Genomic DNA, 20,290 nt, shown 5'->3' with positions numbered 1-20,290 from the left:
GGACATGAGAGACTGGGCGAACACCTGTGTAGCGTGCCAACATGCCAAAGTACACCGCCACACCAAAGCGCCACTGGAACAGTTTCGAGTGCCGGAACGACGTTTCGACCACGTCAACATCGACCTCGTTGGCCCGCTTCTGCCCTCCCAGGGTTACACTCATCTACTCACTATGGTCGACAGGACCACACGGTGGGCAGAGGCTGTTCCACTGTCATCTATAACATCGGCTGATGTGGCACGGGCATTTATTGGCACCTGGGTGTGCCGTTTTGGCACCCCATCAGACATTTCTTCAGACCGGGGCGTTCAATTTACCTCTGACCTTTGGAACGCTGTCGCAGGTAGCTTGGGAGTTAAACTCCACCGCACCACGGCCTACCACCCCCAGAGTAATGGCCTCTGCGAACGTTTTCACAGATCGATGAAAGCCTCCCTGCGTGCTAGCCTGAAGGACAGTTCCTGGTCTGACAAACTGCTTCGATTGGTTCAAGGTTCAAAGCAAAGCCGCGCTGCAGAAACAGTTGATTTATATGGAAGAAACGAAACATTTGCGGTAAAACAAAGTTATTTAACAACTAATCGATGACTAAATTAGTTGACAACTATTTTAATAATCAATTAAATTGATTAGTTGTTTCAGCTCTACTAAACACCTCTTTCTGTCAGATCCCGTTTGGGATGTGTGTGTGTGGGGGGGGGGGGCAGCATGTCGCCTGTGCACCTGGACTAAACCATTGTACAACTGTGCAGGGGTGGAAGGGCCCTCAGAGATCTTTCAATATTATTGTTAGAGCAGAATTATGTTTTGCAACATTTATACATTCATTCTAATTATATTCTTTTACAACATGAACTGTATGGACATTAATAACATGCAACACAAAAATGTATTTAATGCCAGTTTTTTGTGCCCCCCCCCCCCCCCCCCCCCATGCTCTGGGCCCTTTACCCCCCCCAGTCTGACACCCCTGAGCAGATGGGTGGTTCATTTGGAGAGGTGGTGGTGATGGACCGGGTCTTTGCCCAGGTGGTTGTCAACCAGGACCAAAGCTGTTGTGCATGTGGTGACGAGCAGCTCTGTGCTCACAGACCTGAGCTGAATCATTTTGCACCTTTAAGGTGGACAGATTGAGACCTGAAACATGAAGGCTGTCTGCCTAAACCTGGTCCACCATGCAGCTGTGGGACAAACATGGTTCTCTGCAGTTCCTCCACTCACAGCCACAGCAGCTGGAACTCCTTCAGAGGTGTCTGTGTGTCTTGGTGGCTTCCCTCACTTATTTCCTTCTGGCACAGCCAGTTTTTAAGAAGTGCCACAGTTTGGATTTCTGAGAGAACGATGGAAATGTTCATATGTTCATCCTACGATTACAGAAAACAGGTCGGAAAAAAAGAGAGATGATTTGTGTTAAAATAATCCTTTTATTGAGTGTGTTGAAGTACTTACAGTCTCTAAATGTGGACAGACTGAGTCTAAAAATGACCATAATGTCAAACCCTTTGAATGAAAACAGGAGTCAACATCTGGATTGTTTGACTCGAAGTCCACTGTGGTGGAGACCAGAGAAAGAATACTGTCCAAATATTTGTGAACCAGACTGCATTCAGTGAGTACTCAGCTTACATGGACGAGTTCTTTGGTGTGAAACTCAGACAACTAAGAGTGTAACAACTAAGAGTGTAACAACTAAGAGTGTAGCAACTAAGAGTGTAACAACTAAGAGTGTAACAACTAAGAGTGTAGCAACTAAGAGTGTAACAACTAAGAGTGTAACAACTAAGAGTGTAGCAACTAAGAGTGTAACAACTAAGAGTGTAACAACTAAGAGTGTAGCAACTAAGAGTGTAACAACTAAGAGTGTAACAACTAAGAGTGTCAGGAAGGTGGCTCTCGAGGACCGAACTTGGCCACCCCTGAACTAGACTGTTCCTGTCAATCACTGGAACTGAATCCTACTTGCACTCCGTGGACGCACTTCCCTGATTTAAAGGCCAAGTTGTCTGTCTGTTCACAACTGTGCCAGTGGGGGCGCTCTTTCACCAAAGTTACATTAAATGGAAGAGGGAGTTAGTTAGAGTCACAGTTAGGGTTAGAGTTAGAGTTCGGGTCACAGTTAGGGTTAGAGTTAGAATTAGGGTCAGAGTTAGGGTTAGAGTTAGAGTTCGGGTCACAGTTAGGGTTAGAGTTAGAATTAGGGTCAGAGTTAGGGTTAGAGTTAGAGTTAGGGTCACAGTTAGGGTTAGAGTTAGAATTAGGGTCAGAGTTAGGGTTAGGGCTAGAGTTCGGGTCACAGTTAGGGTTAGAGTTAGAATTAGGGTCAGAGTTAGGGTTAGGGTTAGAGTTCGGGTCACAGTTAGGGTTAGAGTTAGAATTAGGGTCAGAGTTAGAGTTAGAGCTAGGGTCAGAGTTAGAATTAGGGTCACAGTTAGGGTTAGAGTTAGAGTTAGAATTAGGGTCACAGTTAGGGTTAGAGTTAGAGTTCGGGTCACAGTTATGGTTAGAGTTAGGGTCAGAGTTAGGGTTAGAGTTAGAGTTCGGGTCACAGTTAGGGTTAGGGTTAGAATTAGGGTCAGAGTTAGGGTTAGGGTTAGAGTTCGGGTCACAGTTAGGGTTAGAGTTAGAATTAGGGTCAGAGTTAGGGTTAGAGTTAGGGTCACAGTTAGGGTTTGAGTTAGAATTAGGGTCAGAGTTAGGGTTAGAGTTAGAATTAGGGTCAGAGTTAGGGTTAGAGTTAGAGTTAGGGTCACAGTTAGGGTTTGAGTTAGAATTAGGGTCAGAGTTAGGGTTAGAGTTAGAATTAGGGTCAGAGTTAGGGTTTGAGTTAGAATTAGGGTCAGAGTTAGGGTTAGAGTTAGAATTAGGGTCAGAGTTAGGGTTTGAGTTAGAATTAGGGTCACAGTTAGGGTTTGAGTTAGAATTAGGGTCAGAGTTAGGGTTAGAGTTAGAATTAGGGTCAGAGTTAGGGTTAGAGTTAGAATTAGGGTCAGAGTTAGGGTTAGAGTTAGAATTAGGGTCAGAGTTAGGGTTAGAGTTAGGGTCACAGTTAGGGTTTGAGTTAGAATTAGGGTCAGAGTTAGGGTTAGAGTTAGAGTTAGGGTCCCAGTTAGGGTTAGAGTTAGAATTAGGGTCAGAGTTAGGGTTAGGTTAGGAACAGAATTATCACCATGTCTTTGACACTGGCACACGCGGTAATAGTCTTCCTCAGGGTCAGAAACTCCCAAAATTAAAAAATTAAAATGAATAAATAAATAAATAATAAAATAAATGAATAAAATGCCTCCCCTGCCAAGTAAGATGTTGGATTGGATTCAATGATAGTTTAAAGAAGTGGTTTTTAAATAACTTTTTACTTCAAAAAAGAATCATAGTTAAAACCCCTCTTCTCCCCAAGTATACATGATGTCACAAATCCCCCAATCATAAATCTGACATGTCATAAGTAGTTCCTTAAAGTTTTACTGTTAGTAGGCAAATGTTAAATGTGAGAAAAAACACACTTCAAGCAAAAAAACTCAGAACCCGTGGTCAAAGGTCAGAATTAATAAGCCACACAAGACAATCATTTTATTAGGAGATTTGTGACCCATGCACAAATAATACTTAAAAATATTCAGGGGGAAGAAGGTAAATCAAATATTATTGGATAATTATCCCTTCATATTTAGGCCAAATAAATCAGTTAAATTTAACTTAAAGATCCAATTCCTTTCTACTCCTTTTAGTTATAACAGATCTGCGTTTCTATTCTCCAGTCCAAAAGCCCACATATTATTAACCAGATAAAGTTTATTGAAAGGGGGAATTTGCATTTAAATGATCCCCCCCCCCCCCCCCCAAAAAAAAATAAAAAAATATGTTATTCAACCAGAAATTTAAATATTTTGATGCTGTATCCCCAGTCCAATATACCAGATCGTATGGTTCAGTTTGAAAATTCATTCTACTGAAAACTGGTAATATTGGCATTTTATTTAATAAATTCCTTTAGGAAGAGCAGACATTCATTTTGTTCTCAATGTGCTCCTTGTGCCTTATAGGCTCATGATTTGTGTACTCACCAGATCCCCTATTATTGTGAGTTAGATTTTCATTAGAGGGTTCAGGTTGGAAGTCACCTGGATATTGTTGATCCTTTGATGTGACAATCATCATTGGTTAGGTTCAGGGTTAGAGTTAGAGTTGGGTTCAGAATTAAGGTCAGAATTACGGTTACAGTTAGGTTCAGAGTTAGATTCAGAGTTTGGTTCTGAACCTAATGGCACCAAAACATTCGGTTTTGGCGCCGTTCACCCTTGACCCAAAATACATAAACATATCCAACAGCAAATGTCAGCTCTCCCCGTTTGTGCGTGATCAAAATTGAGCACGTGCGCATGCACAGCTGTTTGTCTTTTTGGTATTCTCCTGTAAGCAGGTGCTTTTAATTTCACAAACAGTGGCAGAAGACATTAAAAGTACTACAGTTTTCACTCATACAGCAACATACCACTTAATTAAACTGAGTAAAGAAATTTAACTACAAAAACGCAATAAACCAATAACAGTAACAGCACTGTTGAACTAATATGTTACCAGTAATAGTAAAGGCAGCTAGCTTACTTTGGTTGCAACATCAAAGGCAGCTAATTTATTTCAACTACATCATCAAAGGCAGCTAGTTTATTTCAGCTGCAACATCAAAGGCAGCTAGTTTATTTCAGATGCAACATCAAAGGCAGCTAGTTAATTTCAGATACATCAAAGGTAGCTAGTTAATTTCAGTAATAACATCAAAGGCAGCTAGTTTATTTCAGTTACAACATCAAAGGTAACTAGATAATTTCAGTAATAACATCAAAGGCGACTAGTTTATTTCAACTACATCATCAAAGGCAGCTAGTTTATTTCAGATACAACATCAAAGGTAGCTAGTTAATTTCAGTAATAACATCAAAGGCAGCTAGTTTATTTCAGTTACAACATCAAAGGTAACTAGATAATTTCAGTAATAACATCAAAGGCGACTAGTTTATTTCAACTACATCAGCAAAGGCAGCTAGTTTATTTCAGATACAACATCAAAGGCAGCTAGTTAATTTCAGTAATAACATCAAAGGCAGCTAGTTTATTTCAGTTACAACATCAAAGGTAGCTAGTTAATTTCAGTAATAACATCAAAGGCAGCTAGTTCACTTTGGCTACAACATCAAAGGCAGCTAGTTTATTTCAACTACATCATCAAAGGCAGCTAGTTTATTTCAGATACAACATCAAAGGCAGCTAGTTTATTTTGGTTACAACATCAAAGGTAGCTAGTTAATTTCAGTAATAACATCAAAGGCAGCTAGCTTATTTCAGTTACAACATCAAAGGTAGCTAATTAATTTCAGTAATAACATCAAAGGCAGCTAGTTTATTTCAGTTACATCAAAGGTAGCTAATTAATTTCAGTAATAACATCAAAGGCAGCTAGTTTATTTCAGTTACAACATCAAAGGTAGCTAATTAATTTCAGTAATAACATCAAAGGTAATTAAATTTTCTCTAATTCTTCACCGGGTGATTTGTGTGAGGAAAATGGTCACATGTCCAATACAGATGATTATTTCTGACTGCTGGAGATTCTCTGAGGTTGAAAATGAAACATTAAAATCTGTCAAAATTCACATCACAGACAGGGCAAAGGTCACTGTGACTGACCCAATGACTTAATGAGCCTGCACAGGAAAGTGTTTGTGACTGTTTTAAAAAGTGTTTTGATGCCCTCAGCCTAAACCTCTCAGATCAGTTCAGTAGTTTTGAGTTTGTTTGTTTTTTCTGTTAGTTAGGGTCATGACCTTTGTGGTGAGGTGACCTCATTCACTCAGGCAGGGTGCGGCTTGTGTCTAAACACTCACAACTGAACATTTGTAAAAATTTTGCTGATGGAGATCAACAGCACCCAGAAAGTGTTTCACATTAACAGAGGGGCGGGGCTGCATGGCTCTGTGATGATGTCATGTGCAGCTGTGTGTTGGGGCGGGCCAAAGGGAAATGGGGCTTTTTCCCCTCACACACACACACACACACACACACACACACACAGTTCTGTGTCATTCATTTTGTTAAACTTTCTTCAGTTTTTTTCTTGACAAGGTTTCATCAGTCAGACAAAACGCTGATCAGAGCTGTAATGTTGAGTTGTCTGCTCCTCGTGCACATTCTGCTGTGCTCGAGCAGTTTGAGCCCATTTCTTTTGCATCTCTCGCTGATGTTGTCAAACACATAAAATCTACAAGTTGTCCTTTTGATGTTGTTCCAGCTAAAGTGCTGAAGGAGGTTTTTAATACTGTTAGAGCGGGTCTCCTAACTTTTATCAATGCTTGTCTTAGATCAGGGTCTGTTCCAGCTGCTTTTAAACCACTTCTTAAAAAACCTCACCTGGACTCATCAGTTTTATCTAATTTTAGACCTGTGTCTCATCTGCCATTTCTGTCTAAGGTTTTAGAAAAGGTTGTCTTTTTACAGTTACAATCATTTTTAGAAGACAATCTCATCCTTGAAAAATTCCAATCCGGGTTTAGATCACGACACAGCACTGAGTCAGCACTTTTAAAAGTTTATAATGATATCACTTTGTTTGTGGATGCAGAGAATCCTGCTGTGCTGGTTCTGTTGGACCTCACAGCAGCCTTTGATACTGTGGATCACACAGTACTTGCCTCCCAGTTGGAACATTTTATTGGCATTCATGGTACTGCACTTAAGTGGTTTAGATCATATTTGGCTGAAAGGAGCTTTTCTGTCATGACTGGGGACCTCTCCTCATCAACTGCTCCTCTGTGCTGTGGAGTGCCGCAGGGTTCTGTTCTTGGGCCTATTCTATTTTCTTTGTACATTCTGCCATTGGGGTCAATTATAACCCAGCACAACCTGTCCTTTCATTGTTATGCAGATGATCTGCAAATCTATCTACCTGTGAGGACTAATGGGAGTGATGCTTTGTCATCATTATTTAATTGTATTCGTGATGTAAAGCAGTGGCTGTCCCGAAACTTCCTTTACCTGATTGATGGTAAAACTGAGATCATGGTGTTTCAGCGCTCTGGCAAACCAAATGTGGTAACACCAAATTTTGGTGCTTTGGCTAACTATGTAAAACCAGCTATCAAGAATTTGGGAGTGATATTTGACAGCTGTTTGAGGTTCGATCAACAGATAAATTCTGTTGTCAAAGCTACTTTTTTCCAACTTCGCCTTTTGGCTAAAATAAAGCACTTTCTCAGTAGACGTGATCTTGAGACGCCATTCATGCTTTCATCAGCTCCAGAATTGATTATTGTAATGCACTTTATTCAGGCATTAATCAGTCTTCTCTTGCACGTCTCCAGTTGGTGCAGAATGCTGCTGCTCGTCTTTTAACAAACACTTTTAGACGTGAGCATATTACGCCCGTCCTGTACTCACTCCACTGGCTTCCAGTTCATTTTAGAATTGATTTTAAAATTTTAATGTTTGTTTTTAAAGCTATTTATGGCCTTGCACCTCCCTACTTGTCTGAAATTTTAACTTTGCGCACCTACAGTAGGACCTTAAGGGCGTCTGGCCAGCTTTACTTAGATGTTCCGAGGTCAAGATATAAACACTGGGGTGATCGTGCTTTCGCGGTAGCTGGCCCCAGACTGTGGAACGAGCTACCTCTTGAGTTACGTACTATTCCTGACCGAGCACTTTTTAAATCTAAGTTAAAGACTTAGTTATTTAAACTGGCTTTTAACACTTAGTGGGGAGGTGACGTTTTTTTTTTTTTTTTACGTTTTAAAATTTTATTCTATATGTTTTATTTTTGTGAATTTGTTTTTGATGTTAAGCACTTTGGACACCAGTCGGTGCTGTAAAGCGCTTTATAAATAAATGTTGATTGATTGATTGATAAACAGCCTAAATTATTTTTAAAATTGAAATTGTCCTTGATGACAGTCATAACTCCTCCACCATCTTTGGTTCTGGATGGAAACCACCCAGAAAACAACTGGTCCGTCCACACCCATCCAAAGTAACCACCTCCCTGCTGCAGTCAGGAGATACTCAGACCTTCATTCTCCTGCAAAGACATCGGCAGCACCAAATACAGGTGTAGAGGGCAGGCTGAGGACAGAGACAAGAACGTCCCTGCTGACATCAGCGGACGTCTCCACCACATACACGGAGCAAGAACAAGAGCAGTCCTGCTCACTAACGAGCGGTTCTGCTCATCAGTGACTAGTCAGCAGTGATTGGTTCTAGTCACGAAGAAGTGACTCTCTGCAGTGTGTGTACCTCATTCTGGTTCTATTCTGGTCCACTTCATTTTAAACAGATTTTATTCGGACTCAGGCCACTTGAAGATGACACAGGAAAAAAAACAAAACAAAAAAACTAAACTTCACAGAAAGAAGATAAATGAAGGATGAAGACAGTAAATGTTCTTCCTGCTGGTTGTTGTGTTTCTCTCCGAGTCAAAGGAGTCGTTGCAATGCAGTACTTTGATTAAAAGTTGACTGCAGAGAGGAAAACACACAAAGACGTGGAGAAAGTGAGAACCTGCTAAAACAATGATGAAATGTTTAAAAAAAAAAAAAAACAGCAGAAAACAGAAAACCACCATTTAAAATGACAAAGACTCAGACGAGGATCAAAGAAGGTCTGAAGGTCCCTGTGAGTCCTGGAACAACTAGAAGATGTCTGTGTGAAGACAAACGGACAAGAGACCCCACAGAGTCCCACTGTGGGGGGGAAAAAAAAACCCACATGTGAAGAGGTTTGACAAAGAACACACTGACTGGACTGCAGAGAAACAGAGCAGTATTTTGTTCTTTTTGGGTCTCGGGGTCACAGACTGAAGCCACAGTGAAACCTGTGGAGCATCATGATCTGGAGATGTTTCTCAGGTCTACTGATCACATCCCGGGATCAGTTTGAACAGATCAGAACACTCGAAGAGGAAATGATTCAACCAGGCAACGACCCCAAACACACCAACAAGTCAGCAGCATCTTGGTTCCAGACCCACCAGGTTAACGTTACGGAGAGTCCGGTCCAACCCCAGGACCTGAATCCAACAGAAAACCTGTGGGGTGACGTCAAAAATACAGTTTGTGAGGCAAAACCAAGAAAAGCAGAGCAAGAAAAAGGACCTGGACTGGAAGACCTGTTCACAGTAGACGGAAGCTGGTCGACTCCACGAAACACAGACATGAAGCAGGTCTCAGAAACAGTGTTCATACAACTACAACCCCTGGCAAAAATGATGGAATCACCGGCCTCGGAGGATGTTCATTCAGTTGTTTAATTCTGTAGAAAAAAAAAGCAGATCACAGACATGACACAAAACTAAAGTCATTTCAAATGGCAACTTTCTGGCTTTAAGAAACACTATAAGAAATCAAGAAAAAAAGATTGTGGCAGTCAGTAACAGTTACTTTTTTAGACCAAGCAGAGGAAAAAAAATATGGAATCACTCAATTCTGAGGAAAAAAATATGGAATCGCCCTGTAAATTTTCATCCCGAAAACTAACACCTGCATCAAATCAAATCTGCTCGTTAGTCTGCATCTAAAAAGGAGTGATCACACCTTGGAGAGCTGTTGCACCAAGTGGACTGACATGAATCATGGCTCCAACACGAGAGATGTCAACTGAAACAAAGGAGAGGATTATCAAACTCTTAAAAGAGGGTAAATCATCATGCAATGTTGCAAAAGATGTTGGTTGTTCACAGTCAGCTGTGTCTAAACTCTGGACCAAATACAAACAACATGAGAAGGTTGTTAAAGGCAAACATACTGGTAGACCAAGGAAGACATCAAAGCGTCAAGACAAAAAACTTAAAGCAATATGTCTCAAAAATCGAAAAATGTACAACAAATGAGGAACGAATGGGAGGAAACTGGAGTCAACATCTGTGATGCCGGTATTTGGTTAGACTCTTTCTCTCAGATTGTTCTGTCTGAGTTATTTTCATTAGTTACTTCATCCAAACCATCAACATGTCTATTAGACCCCATTCCTACCAGGCTGCTCAAGGAAGCCCTACCATTATTTAATGCTTCGATCTTAAATATGATCAATCTATCTTTATTAGTTGGCTATGTACCACAGGCTTTAAGGTGGCAGTAATTAAACCATTACTTAAAAAGCCATCACTTGACCCAGCTATCTTAGCTAATTATAGGCCAATCTCCAACCTTCCTTTTCTCTCAAAAATTCTTGAAAGGGTAGTTGTAAAACAGCTAACTGATCATCTGCAGAGGAATGGTCTATTTGAAGAGTTTCAGTCAGGTTTTAGAATTCATCATAGTACAGAAACAGCATTAGTGAAGGTTACAAATGATCTTCTTATGGCCTCGGACAGTGGACTCATCTCTGTGCTTGTTCTGTTAGACCTCAGTGCTGCTTTTGATACTGTTGACCATAAAATTTTATTACAGAGATTAGAGCATGTCATAGGTATTAAAGGCACTGCGCTGCAGTGGTTTGAATCATATTTATCTAACAGATTACAATTTGTTCATGTAAATGGGGAATCTTCTTCACAGACTAAGGATAATAATGGAGTTCCACAAGGTTCTGTGCTATTTTATTCACTTTATACATGCTTCCCTTAGGCAGTATTATTAGACGGCATTGCTTAAATTTTCATTGTTACGCAGATGATACCCAGCTTTATCTATCCATGAAGCCAGAGGACACACACCAATTAGCTAAACTGCAGGATTGTCTTATCAATTTTTTTTTATATAGCGCCAAATCACAACAAACAGTTGCCCCAAGGTGCAAATTTACAGACATAAAGACATGGATGACCTCTAATTTCCTGCTTTTAAACTCAGATAAAACTGAAGTTATTGTACTTGGCCCCACAAATCTTAGAAACATGGTGTCTAACCAGATCCTTACTCTGGATGGCATTACCCTGACCTCTAGTAATACTGTGAGAAATCTTGGAGTCATTTTTGATCAGGATATGTCATTCAAAGTGCATATTAAACAAATATGTAGGACTGCTTTTTTGCATTTACACAATATCTCTAAAATCAGAAAGGTCTTGTCTCAGAGTGATGCTGAAAAACTAATTCATGCATTTATTTCCTCTAGGCTGGACTATTGTAATTCATTATTATCAGGTTGTCCTAAAAGTTCCCTGAAAAGCCTTCAGTTAATTCAAAATGCTGCAGCTAGAGTACTGACGGGGACTAGGAGAGCATATCTCACCCATATTGGCCTCTCTTCATTGGCTTCCTGTTAATTCTAGTATAGAATTTAAAATTCATCTTCTTACTTATAAGGTTTTGAATAATCAGGTCCCATCTTATCTTAGGGACCTCGTAGTACCATATCACCCCAATAGAGCGGTTCACTCTCAGACTGCAGGCTTACTTGTAGTTCCTAGGGTTTGTAAGAGTAGAATGGGAGGCAGAGCCTTCAGCTTTCAGGCTCCTCTCCTGTGGAACCAGCTCCCAATTCAGATCAGGGAGACCAGAACACCCTCTCTACTTTAAGATTAGGCTTAAAACTTTCCTTTTTGCTAAAGCTTGTAGTTAGGGCTGGATCAGGTGACCCTGAACCATCCCTTAGTTATGCTGCTATAGACTTAGACTGCTGGGGGGTTCCCATGATGCATTGAGTGTTTCTTTCTCTTTTTGCTCTGTATGCACCACTCTGCATTTAATCATTAGTGATTGATCTCTGCTCCCCTCCACAGCATGTCTTTTTCTTGGTTCTCTCCCTCAGCCCCAACCAGTCCCAGCAGAAGACTGCCCCTCCCTGAGCCTGGTTCTGCTGGAGGTTTCTTCCTGTTAAAAGGGAGTTTTTCCTTCCCACTGTCGCCAAGTGCTTGCTCACAGGGGGTCGTTTTGACCGTTGGGGTTTTTTCGTAATTATTGTATGGCCTTGCCTTACAATATAAAGCGCCTTGGGGCAACTGTTTGTTGTGATTTGGTGCTATATAAATAAAATTGATGATGATGACCGAACTGTAAGAAACCGCCTAAAGAAAATGGGATTTACATACAGAAAAGCTAAACGAAAGGCATCATTAACACCTAAACAGAAAAAAACAAGGTTACAATGGGCTAAGGAAAAGCAATCGTGGACTGTGGATGACTGGATGAAAGTCATATTCAGTGATGAATCTCGAATCTGCATTGGGCAAGGTGATGATGCTGGAACTTTTGTTTGGTGCCGTTCCAATGAGATTTATAAAGATGACTGCCTGAAGAGAACATGTAAATTTCCACAGTCATTGATGATATGGGGCTGCATGTCAGGTAAAGGCACTGGGGAGATGGCTGTCATTACTCATCAATAAATGCACAAGTTTATGTTGATATTTTGAACAATGAAAGGATGTTTGGGGATGATGAAATCATTTTTCAAGATGATAATGCATCTTGCCATAGAGCAAAAACTGTGAAAACATTCCTTGCAAAAAGACACATAGGGTCAATGTCAATGAGCAGATCTGATTTGATGCAGGTGTTAATTTAGGGGATGAAAATTTACAGGGTGATTCCATAATTTATTCCTCAGAATTGAGTGATTCTATATTTTTTTCCCTCTGCTTGGTCTAAAAAAGTAACCGTTACTGACTGTCACAATCTTTTTTTCCTGATTTCTTATAGTGTTTCTTAAAGCCAGAAAGTTGCCATTTGAAATGACTTTAGTTTTGTGTCATGTCTGTGATCTGCTTTTTTTCTACAAAATTAAACCACTGAATGAACATCCTCTGAGGCCGGTGATTCCATCATTTTTGCCAGGGGTTGTAAATATGAGCTCAGTCGGTCACAGGAAAGAGAAATCTACAAGCATTTCTCACTTCATACAGCAAATGTTGGAGTTTGTATGCAAAAAATACACACTGATATTTTATCAACAGTCTAATATTCATTTTTCTTCACTTCCTGTCAAGTAATAAATCTGATGAATGTTTCTTCATGTACTGATTTGTAACAGAATGTTCAGTGTTGCACTTGTGTGGACGTAAATAAAAGAAATGATCAGGATTCTGAGCTTTACTCACTTTTTAAACACACACATATTATTTTGGACACAACTGAAAGAAGAGTCAGAAAATGAGAGGAAGCGGTCCGAACAAACATGAAGCCCACAGCCAGGTTCAGTCCAACCTTTAATTCAGCAGCTGACATTGATCCAAAGTCCAGTCTGTGTCCCCGCATTGACTTTATGCCCTCTGTGTTTATAATGATGTCACAGCTCGGTCCACGTCCCGCTCAGCCTTCACCTCCATCCTCGTGGTCATGGGGGCTGAGGGTCTCCAGGTCAGGGGGCTCCTCGTGGGCCTCCTGCTGGACATGTTGGATGGACACCATCCCGGTCAGCAGGGCGTAGCTCAACATGGCACCCAGCGCCACCAGTCCTGACAGAAGCTGTTTCCACCTTTTGTTGGGGACGTGGTCAAAGTCGCCACCTTCACTCTGCGTGGACGCTTTCTCACCAAACGTCTCTGAAAACAAAGAAGTAAAGACTCTCACTCAAATATACACACGCGCCTAGAGACCGCCGCTCTCCTGCCTGGAACCCAGCATTGAGCCAGAGCGCATCAGAACCAGAACCACATGGCGGAAGGCGCTGCTGCCCACGTCCAATCATCCTGAACAGCGGCACACAGAGCCACACCCCCTCCACCCCGACTTCAGCTTCAAGTGACAGTGCGCAAACAGAGTTGGTTTTAGCAGCTGCCAGTGACTGACGAGTCAAACATGGCGTCATCGTTCAGCCACGTGGGACCAAACACATGATGCCGACACTGGACTACAGAACGCGCCTGTACGGCCTCACAGTTCACAACAGTTTCCTGGAAAAAAGAAAATAAGTCTGCCAACATGCAGCACCTGTCACAGGCGTTCAGGACTCGCCACGTCAACATTCTGTCTTTGGCCACGCCCCCAGTCTGCTGAAGCTTGTTATTTATATGTTAGGCAAACATTTGAGAACTGATTCCAGGATTCTCTGTTTATGCAGGCTTAAAGTGACGCCCCGTGGGCCTAGTTTGCCCTCCCAGGTGCTAACGCTGTGAGCGGGTCGGTGTCATGCGTTTCAGACGGTGCCGGGGCGGCTGGTCCTCACCTCTGCTGTTTCGGGGGAAGTAGAGCAGCAGGATGTTGGTGCAGAAGTTGCTGAGGTTGTCCAGAAGCTTCAGGTGCTGCTGCAGTTTGGCGTTGGGCAGTTTGGACTTCAGGATGGGCGCCAAGTGAGCGAACACGTAGGCGTCCAGAGACGACGGCCTGCAACAAAAAGACCAGTTCACCAAAGAGATCGCAAACAAACGTTTCACTTTAAACGCAGCACCGAACTGTGCGCATGCAGCGGAACGACGTGCATGAACTTCAGAAATAACAGCACATCGCTCAGAGTCGCGGCTGAACACCGAGCAGACTGATGATTTTAACGTAGCAAACTCAGTGGAACTTTTACAAACTAACGTCTTCCATAAAGACATCTCCATGGAAACAGTTGTTTTTAAAGAAAAACGCCGTTATTCAGCAGTCGCACATTTAAACTCCTGTACTGTGAATATTTGTTTTGGTGCACATGAAGAAAACAAATTAAAATCAGTGTTTGCGTACAAACATCAGTGCTGATGAACTTACAAGTCTCCAAAGAAGAACTTCTGTGATCCGAGCCGCTGAGACAGCAGGTTCATGCACTCCGACGCATCACGGTACAACTGGGAAAGAAAAAACTAAAATATAATAAAATACTTTTACTGGCTGGCTGCGCACGGACAGAACAGCTGAAGAACCGGTGTCGCCGACCCAACGGTCCCCCCCTAAAACTCAGTCCCCGTCTTCACTGCACACACGTCATCAGCCGCGGTTCACTGATTATCACCTGGTTTCTGCTTCAAACTGCCTCCAGTCATCATCTGTCTCAGCCACAGATATCTGAAGCTTTTCTACAACAATCATTTCCACATAAATTCAGCATTATTTCATCATAAAAGAAGGGGGTGCACAGAAAAGGTGCATGTGCAGTGGGGGGTGGGGGGGGGGCAATTTTTAGGGTGGATCCTTGGGTCGTCGACACCGGTACAGTCCATCAGTCCTCCAATCAGATCATCAGGACGAGCCTGCTGCCGGCTCACCAGGGTTTTGTTGGACATCACTCAAATCAGGCAAGATCTCAAACAGAGAAGAAAGCAGAAATAAATCCATGTCAAGCCCGACACCAGGAGAGCCCAGCATCCAGACCGTGACCTCTGACACGGTCTGGATGCTGGGACGCTGGACCACAGGTCTGAAGAGTTTGCAGTCCACCTCAGAGAACGCCAGCTGGCTCCAGTCAGCTTCACGGTTTCAGTATCAAGCACTGAAGCAGGTCTGTGGATCACACTGCTCTGGTGCTCTCAGGGAACACCGTCACCTTTATTCCTAACTCCTCTTTCTTTCCTGAGTTTTTCCCGATTCAGTCATTCCGAACATCCCGCTTTATGGCTGGAAAAATACCTGTTGTTTTATTGGAACAACTAGAGCCAGATAATCAGTAACACAAAGTGTTCCAGTGAGTCAGAGCCGGCGTGGAGGGAACGCTCCAAACATCGTGTTTGTAATTCTGCTGCCTGACCTCTGACCTGCTCATACCAGAATGATTCCAGCGGAGTTTTCCATCCGCATTAAGTTGTTCCGACAGCGTTGACAGGCAGCGTGAACACATGGAAACAATCAGAGTCTGCACAAACTAGAAAGTTGCTGCACAGGCCCACCTCCTGCCCACTGCTGCCACCACGAGCTCTGAGCAGGAAGACCAACCCGCCGCCCAGCCTGAAAACATCTGGAGCAGCTCTCACCTCCTTCTCCAGCTCCTCCCCGGCCTCCAGGTTCTCATCTCCTCGCAGCAGGCGCAGTTTTTCCAGCTGAGCGCGCTGCATTTGCCCAGGCAGGAAGTAGTTCAGAGGGAAGGGGATGTGCTCTGCGTACCAGCGGCGCGTCACTTCCACGTAGTTCTTTGGCTCGATCCAGAACGCATAAATCTACACCAGAGAACATCCTGTGTCAGCACCGACACTCACGAGGTCTCACACACACACAAACACACACACTTAAAAAAGGCAACATACACACAGACGGCCTGAATGAGCAGAGCAGGTCTGACCGAGGTGGACGGGTGACCAGAGCATCCTCTGTTCAATACCTCAGCAAACAGCAAACTCATTAATGTGGCCTTCAGCAAGGTCTTTAATGCACACGCTGCTCCCGCTATGCAGCTCAGAGTCTCACATGACAGCATACTGACATGAATGTGTGAGTGTGAGTCAAGGATCAGACACATGACAGAAACAGAGCTGAGAGAAACCTCCCGCAGCACAGGGAGGAACACTCACCAGAGCAGGAACCAGCTTCTCCTCCATCAGCGAGATGAAGGCCAGACTGTCGGCACCCTCTGTGGCAGAGAGGTCGTAGTCTGCATTATATTTCTGAAAACACACACAAGGAACAAACGTCAGGGGGAAGCAATGCATGCTGGGGGAAGTTTAACTTTACTGAATTTATTATTTATTTCAATCCTTTGGCCTGGAAACAGCTGACAGACATTAAAAGAGTCTCGTTCTTCCAAATACTTAGAGACTCTCATTCCTAAAAGGTCCATGTAACATCTGGGGCCTCATTTATCAACCATGTGTACACACGGCATCTAGTGGCAGAACATGAAACTGCAACTACAAAGCATTGCTGTCGTCCCCATATATCATTTCCTCAAATTAGTAATGTGGAGTTCAATTTCAAATTATTTTCATTCATATAGCACCAAATCACAACAAAGTTGCCTCAAGGTGCTTCATAACAACTAAGGTCTAACCTTACCATCCCCAGAGCAAGAACACAGGTGACAGTGATGAGAAAAAATTCCCTCTGAGGAAGAAACCTCATCTACAAAAAGCACAACCTGTTTATTTGATCCTATACCAACTAAACTGTTTAAGGACCTGTGGTCCACTCTTGGGCCGACTGTGCTGGAAATTATTAATCTTTCTTTAACCTCTGGATCTGTTCCTAAATGTTTCAAATCTGCAGTGATTAAACCATTACTTAAGAAACCTAATCTTGACCCTAGTGTATTGAAAAACTATCGGCCGATAGCAAATCTATCATTTTGCTCTAAAATTCTGTAAAAAGTGGTGTCACGGCAGCTCGTAGACTATCTTACTGAGAATAATCTCTTTGAGTCACTGTAGTCTGCTTTTACAAAATATCATTCCACAGAGACGGTGAATGATCTTGTGCTTGCAGTGGATTCAGACACCACTACTGTTCTGTTGCTGTTAGATCTCAGTGCTGTATTTGATACAGTGGATCATCATATTCTACTTGATAGGCTGGAAAATTACTGGGAGTGCCCTTGCATGGCTGACGTCATACCTGACCAGTCGTTCTCACTGTGTTTTGTACAATAACATGACCTCTAACCTTAATGACATAAAATTTGGGGTTCCGCAGGGGCCTAAGACGGACCCCTGTGGAACCCCAAATTTTAAGCTTTGGGATTACCTTTCACTGCTATGCTGATAATACTCAGTTACACTGCCGGTAGTCTCAGCCACATAAAATCCTTAGAAGATTGGGCTTGTGTGTCATACATCACAAGATAAAACAGTCAGATTCTGTAGACACTTTTAAGTCCAGACTTAAGACGCATTTATTCACCTTCTCGTATGGCTAACATACTGGCATAGCATGGTACTATGCTTCCTATCATTTTAAATTCATTTTATTAGTTATGCAACAGGTCTCAGCTTCAACTTTATCTAAATTCTGGGTCTATTAGTGAAGCTTAGGGCTAGCAGCCGGCAATAACCTTAGTAATTTCTCTGCTTTCCTGTTGATTTACTGCTGATGAATTATACCTTAGGTGTAGTTTTTCCCACCAACTGATTCTACGCTTTTTCTCTCTGTCTGAGGTACAGATAGCGGGACGGCTACTGAACACAGGATGCCGGACTGACTGTGAGATGCCACAGCTGAAGCTGGTGCCGCACACTGCAGTCTGCATTTGGCATGGACATTGCCGTGGGAACAGGTCCACTGACTGCATGAGAAATGCTGGCTGACCCCTGCCTTCTTTTGTTATTATGCCATGTTGTTTTGATTTCCTGTTTTCTATTTCTTCACCTTTATAAAACTTTGTAAAAACCTTGTAACTGTTAGAATGGCCTAAGCAGTGGGTCACCCCTCTGAATCTGGTCTGCTTGAGGTTTCTTCCTCAAATCAGGGGGAGTTTTTCCTTACCACTTTCGCCTGTGTTCTTGCTCAGGGGGTTGGTAAAGTTAGACCTTAATTTTGTGAAGCGCTTTGAGGCAGCTTTGTTATGATTTGGTGCTAAATAAATGAAATAAATTGAAACTGAAATTACTGAGGTGAGCACGCAGTCATTGGAGCCACAGGCAGGGAGTCGTGAGATCACCCCAGCACCCTGGGGTGTACAGCCGTCAGCCTTGCGCAATGTCATCAGTGCCTCGGACAGAAGGAAAAAGAACAGAATCAGTCAGCTGGAAATAAAACCTACAAAAGACAACTGTGTGAGGTAAACAGCAGCTTTCGATCTCAGTCAAAAATAATGACCTTTACCATAAAACAAAACAGTTTCCCTCCTGCATTCCCATTTTAAAAATGGACCCATATTATTTTCACAGGTCATGTTTTTAATTATCACAGATTTCACATCATAATAAAAGCGGCAGTGCAGTGACATCACAGACACACAATGGATTGTGGGACCACTAACAATAATTTTGAAGTTATTCTGTTAATGGGAAAGTTTTATGCTGGTTTTGTGGTGAACATGTTATAAAGTGTTTTACAAAGATGTCCAGAAGTGACTGTGACACCTAAGTTAAGAAACAACACTTTAAGGTCATGTTCTTGACCCATGGTGGGGTTTAAAACGACTGGTGGACTCATCGTTGCCACATTTATCTTCTTTTTCAGCTCTGCTGTGACAACACACACCTCGATCTCTGTTTTATCAAAGCTTCTTTTTGTCGCTCTCTTCATTATTCTGGTGAGAAACACAAGTAGCCAACTGATGATTTGTTACCATTTATTAATTGAGGGTGTTTCTGAATACAAACGACCATGAACGCGCATGTGCTTTAGAACATGTGGGATTTATCAACAGCTGATTCTGACTGATGTGCGTATGATCGGCGTGAGTCTGTGTGATAGATACAAATTTTTTTTAGTTTTGTATTTACCGACTAAACTTTGCTCATACAACAGAATTTCGAACCATTTCTAGGCACAGTTTGATTAAATGAGGCTCTGGATCATTTCATTTTAACTCCATTGTAGAGTCAGAATGACACTGTCCAAACACTTATGAGACCAAATACTGCATCTGCACGTGGGCTCGCCCTGCCCGGAGTGGGGGTGTGTCCAGATGCACACAGCATCCATCAGAATGCCCAGCCCTCCATACATTTCAATAAAATTAACACTCGTTTGGTGTCAAGAGCAGTTCTGCCTTGTGTGGAACTGTCACACTGCAAACTGACATCTTAGTCATGTGACGAGTAGATTCAAGTAAATAAAAAACAAAAAACTGTGTGCATGTGTAACGTGTGTGTGTATATATATATATATATATATATATATACACACACTATGTTTCATGCAGATCATTTACAGAACACATTAAAATATAAAACGCTATATAAATGCAGTCCATTAAAAAAAAAAAAAACGCACAAGTGATTAGAAAAACCTCATGAAAACTTGTTTTTTTTGCTTTTCACAATGTGTGACAGATGAAGTACCGCTGTACTTAAACAAGCAGACAGGAAACAGCAGCAGAAAGGAACTCTGCATTTATTCTTCTCATTTCTTTTGGCGTCCCTCATTTTTGCTTGGAGAATCCAATGTGACATACGACAGAAAACCAACAGCGTCACTCACCTGCTTCCTGAGGTGGATGATGATGTCAGAGGGCCTGGACAGAACAGTTCCCTGATCGATTCTCAGAGCAGGAAGTGAACCTGTGAAAGCGACAAAGTGTCAGTGGACGTACAGCGCATCCAGAACGTTTTCGCAGCACTTCACTTTTTCCACGTTATGTTAAAGCCTTATTTCAAAATGGATAAAATTAATTTATTTCCCCTCCAAATTCTCCAGACAACACCCCATAATGACAATGTGAAAAAAAGTTTTTTTTTTTTTAATGTTTGCAAATTTATATAAAAAAAAAGTAATAAATCACATGTCTATAAGTAGTCAGTCTTTGTCATGAAGCTCAAAATTGAGCTCAGGTGCCTCCTGTTTCCACTGATCATCCCTG

The 20,290-nt window shown here is 42.1% G+C and overlaps 1 protein-coding gene and 1 long non-coding RNA gene across 2 annotated transcripts in view; both read right to left on the bottom strand.

Moving 5' to 3' along the window:
- Positions 1 to 1,219: 1,219 nt before the first annotated feature.
- LOC117513218 lies at positions 1,220 to 11,491 on the bottom strand. Its single transcript, XR_004561486.1, has 3 exons — positions 11,481 to 11,491; positions 10,189 to 10,199; positions 1,220 to 1,287 (listed from the first exon to the last, which is right to left on the bottom strand). It is a non-coding gene; the product is annotated as an uncharacterized LOC117513218 (long non-coding RNA).
- A 1,644-nt stretch (positions 11,492 to 13,135) lies between these two features.
- LOC117513190 (metaxin-1-like) overlaps positions 13,136 to 20,290 on the bottom strand; it is a 50,068-nt gene continuing 42,913 nt past the window's right edge. Inside the window, exons 4-9 of the mRNA XM_034173487.1 lie at positions 19,912 to 19,991; positions 16,344 to 16,436; positions 15,810 to 15,992; positions 14,614 to 14,690; positions 14,090 to 14,247; positions 13,136 to 13,466 (exon numbers count right to left, since the gene is read on the bottom strand). Of these exons, the coding sequence (XP_034029378.1) occupies positions 13,234 to 13,466; positions 14,090 to 14,247; positions 14,614 to 14,690; positions 15,810 to 15,992; positions 16,344 to 16,436; positions 19,912 to 19,991 (824 nt within the window). The 3' untranslated portion in view covers positions 13,136 to 13,233. The remainder of the gene's footprint in view (positions 13,467 to 14,089; positions 14,248 to 14,613; positions 14,691 to 15,809; positions 15,993 to 16,343; positions 16,437 to 19,911; positions 19,992 to 20,290) is intronic.

This window comes from Thalassophryne amazonica, chromosome 7 (genome assembly GCF_902500255.1).
Source record: "Thalassophryne amazonica chromosome 7, fThaAma1.1, whole genome shotgun sequence".
NCBI lineage: Eukaryota > Metazoa > Chordata > Actinopteri > Batrachoidiformes > Batrachoididae > Thalassophryne > Thalassophryne amazonica.
The sequence above is the reverse complement of the archived record's forward strand: the minus strand, read 5'-3'. Positions and strand labels throughout refer to the sequence as shown.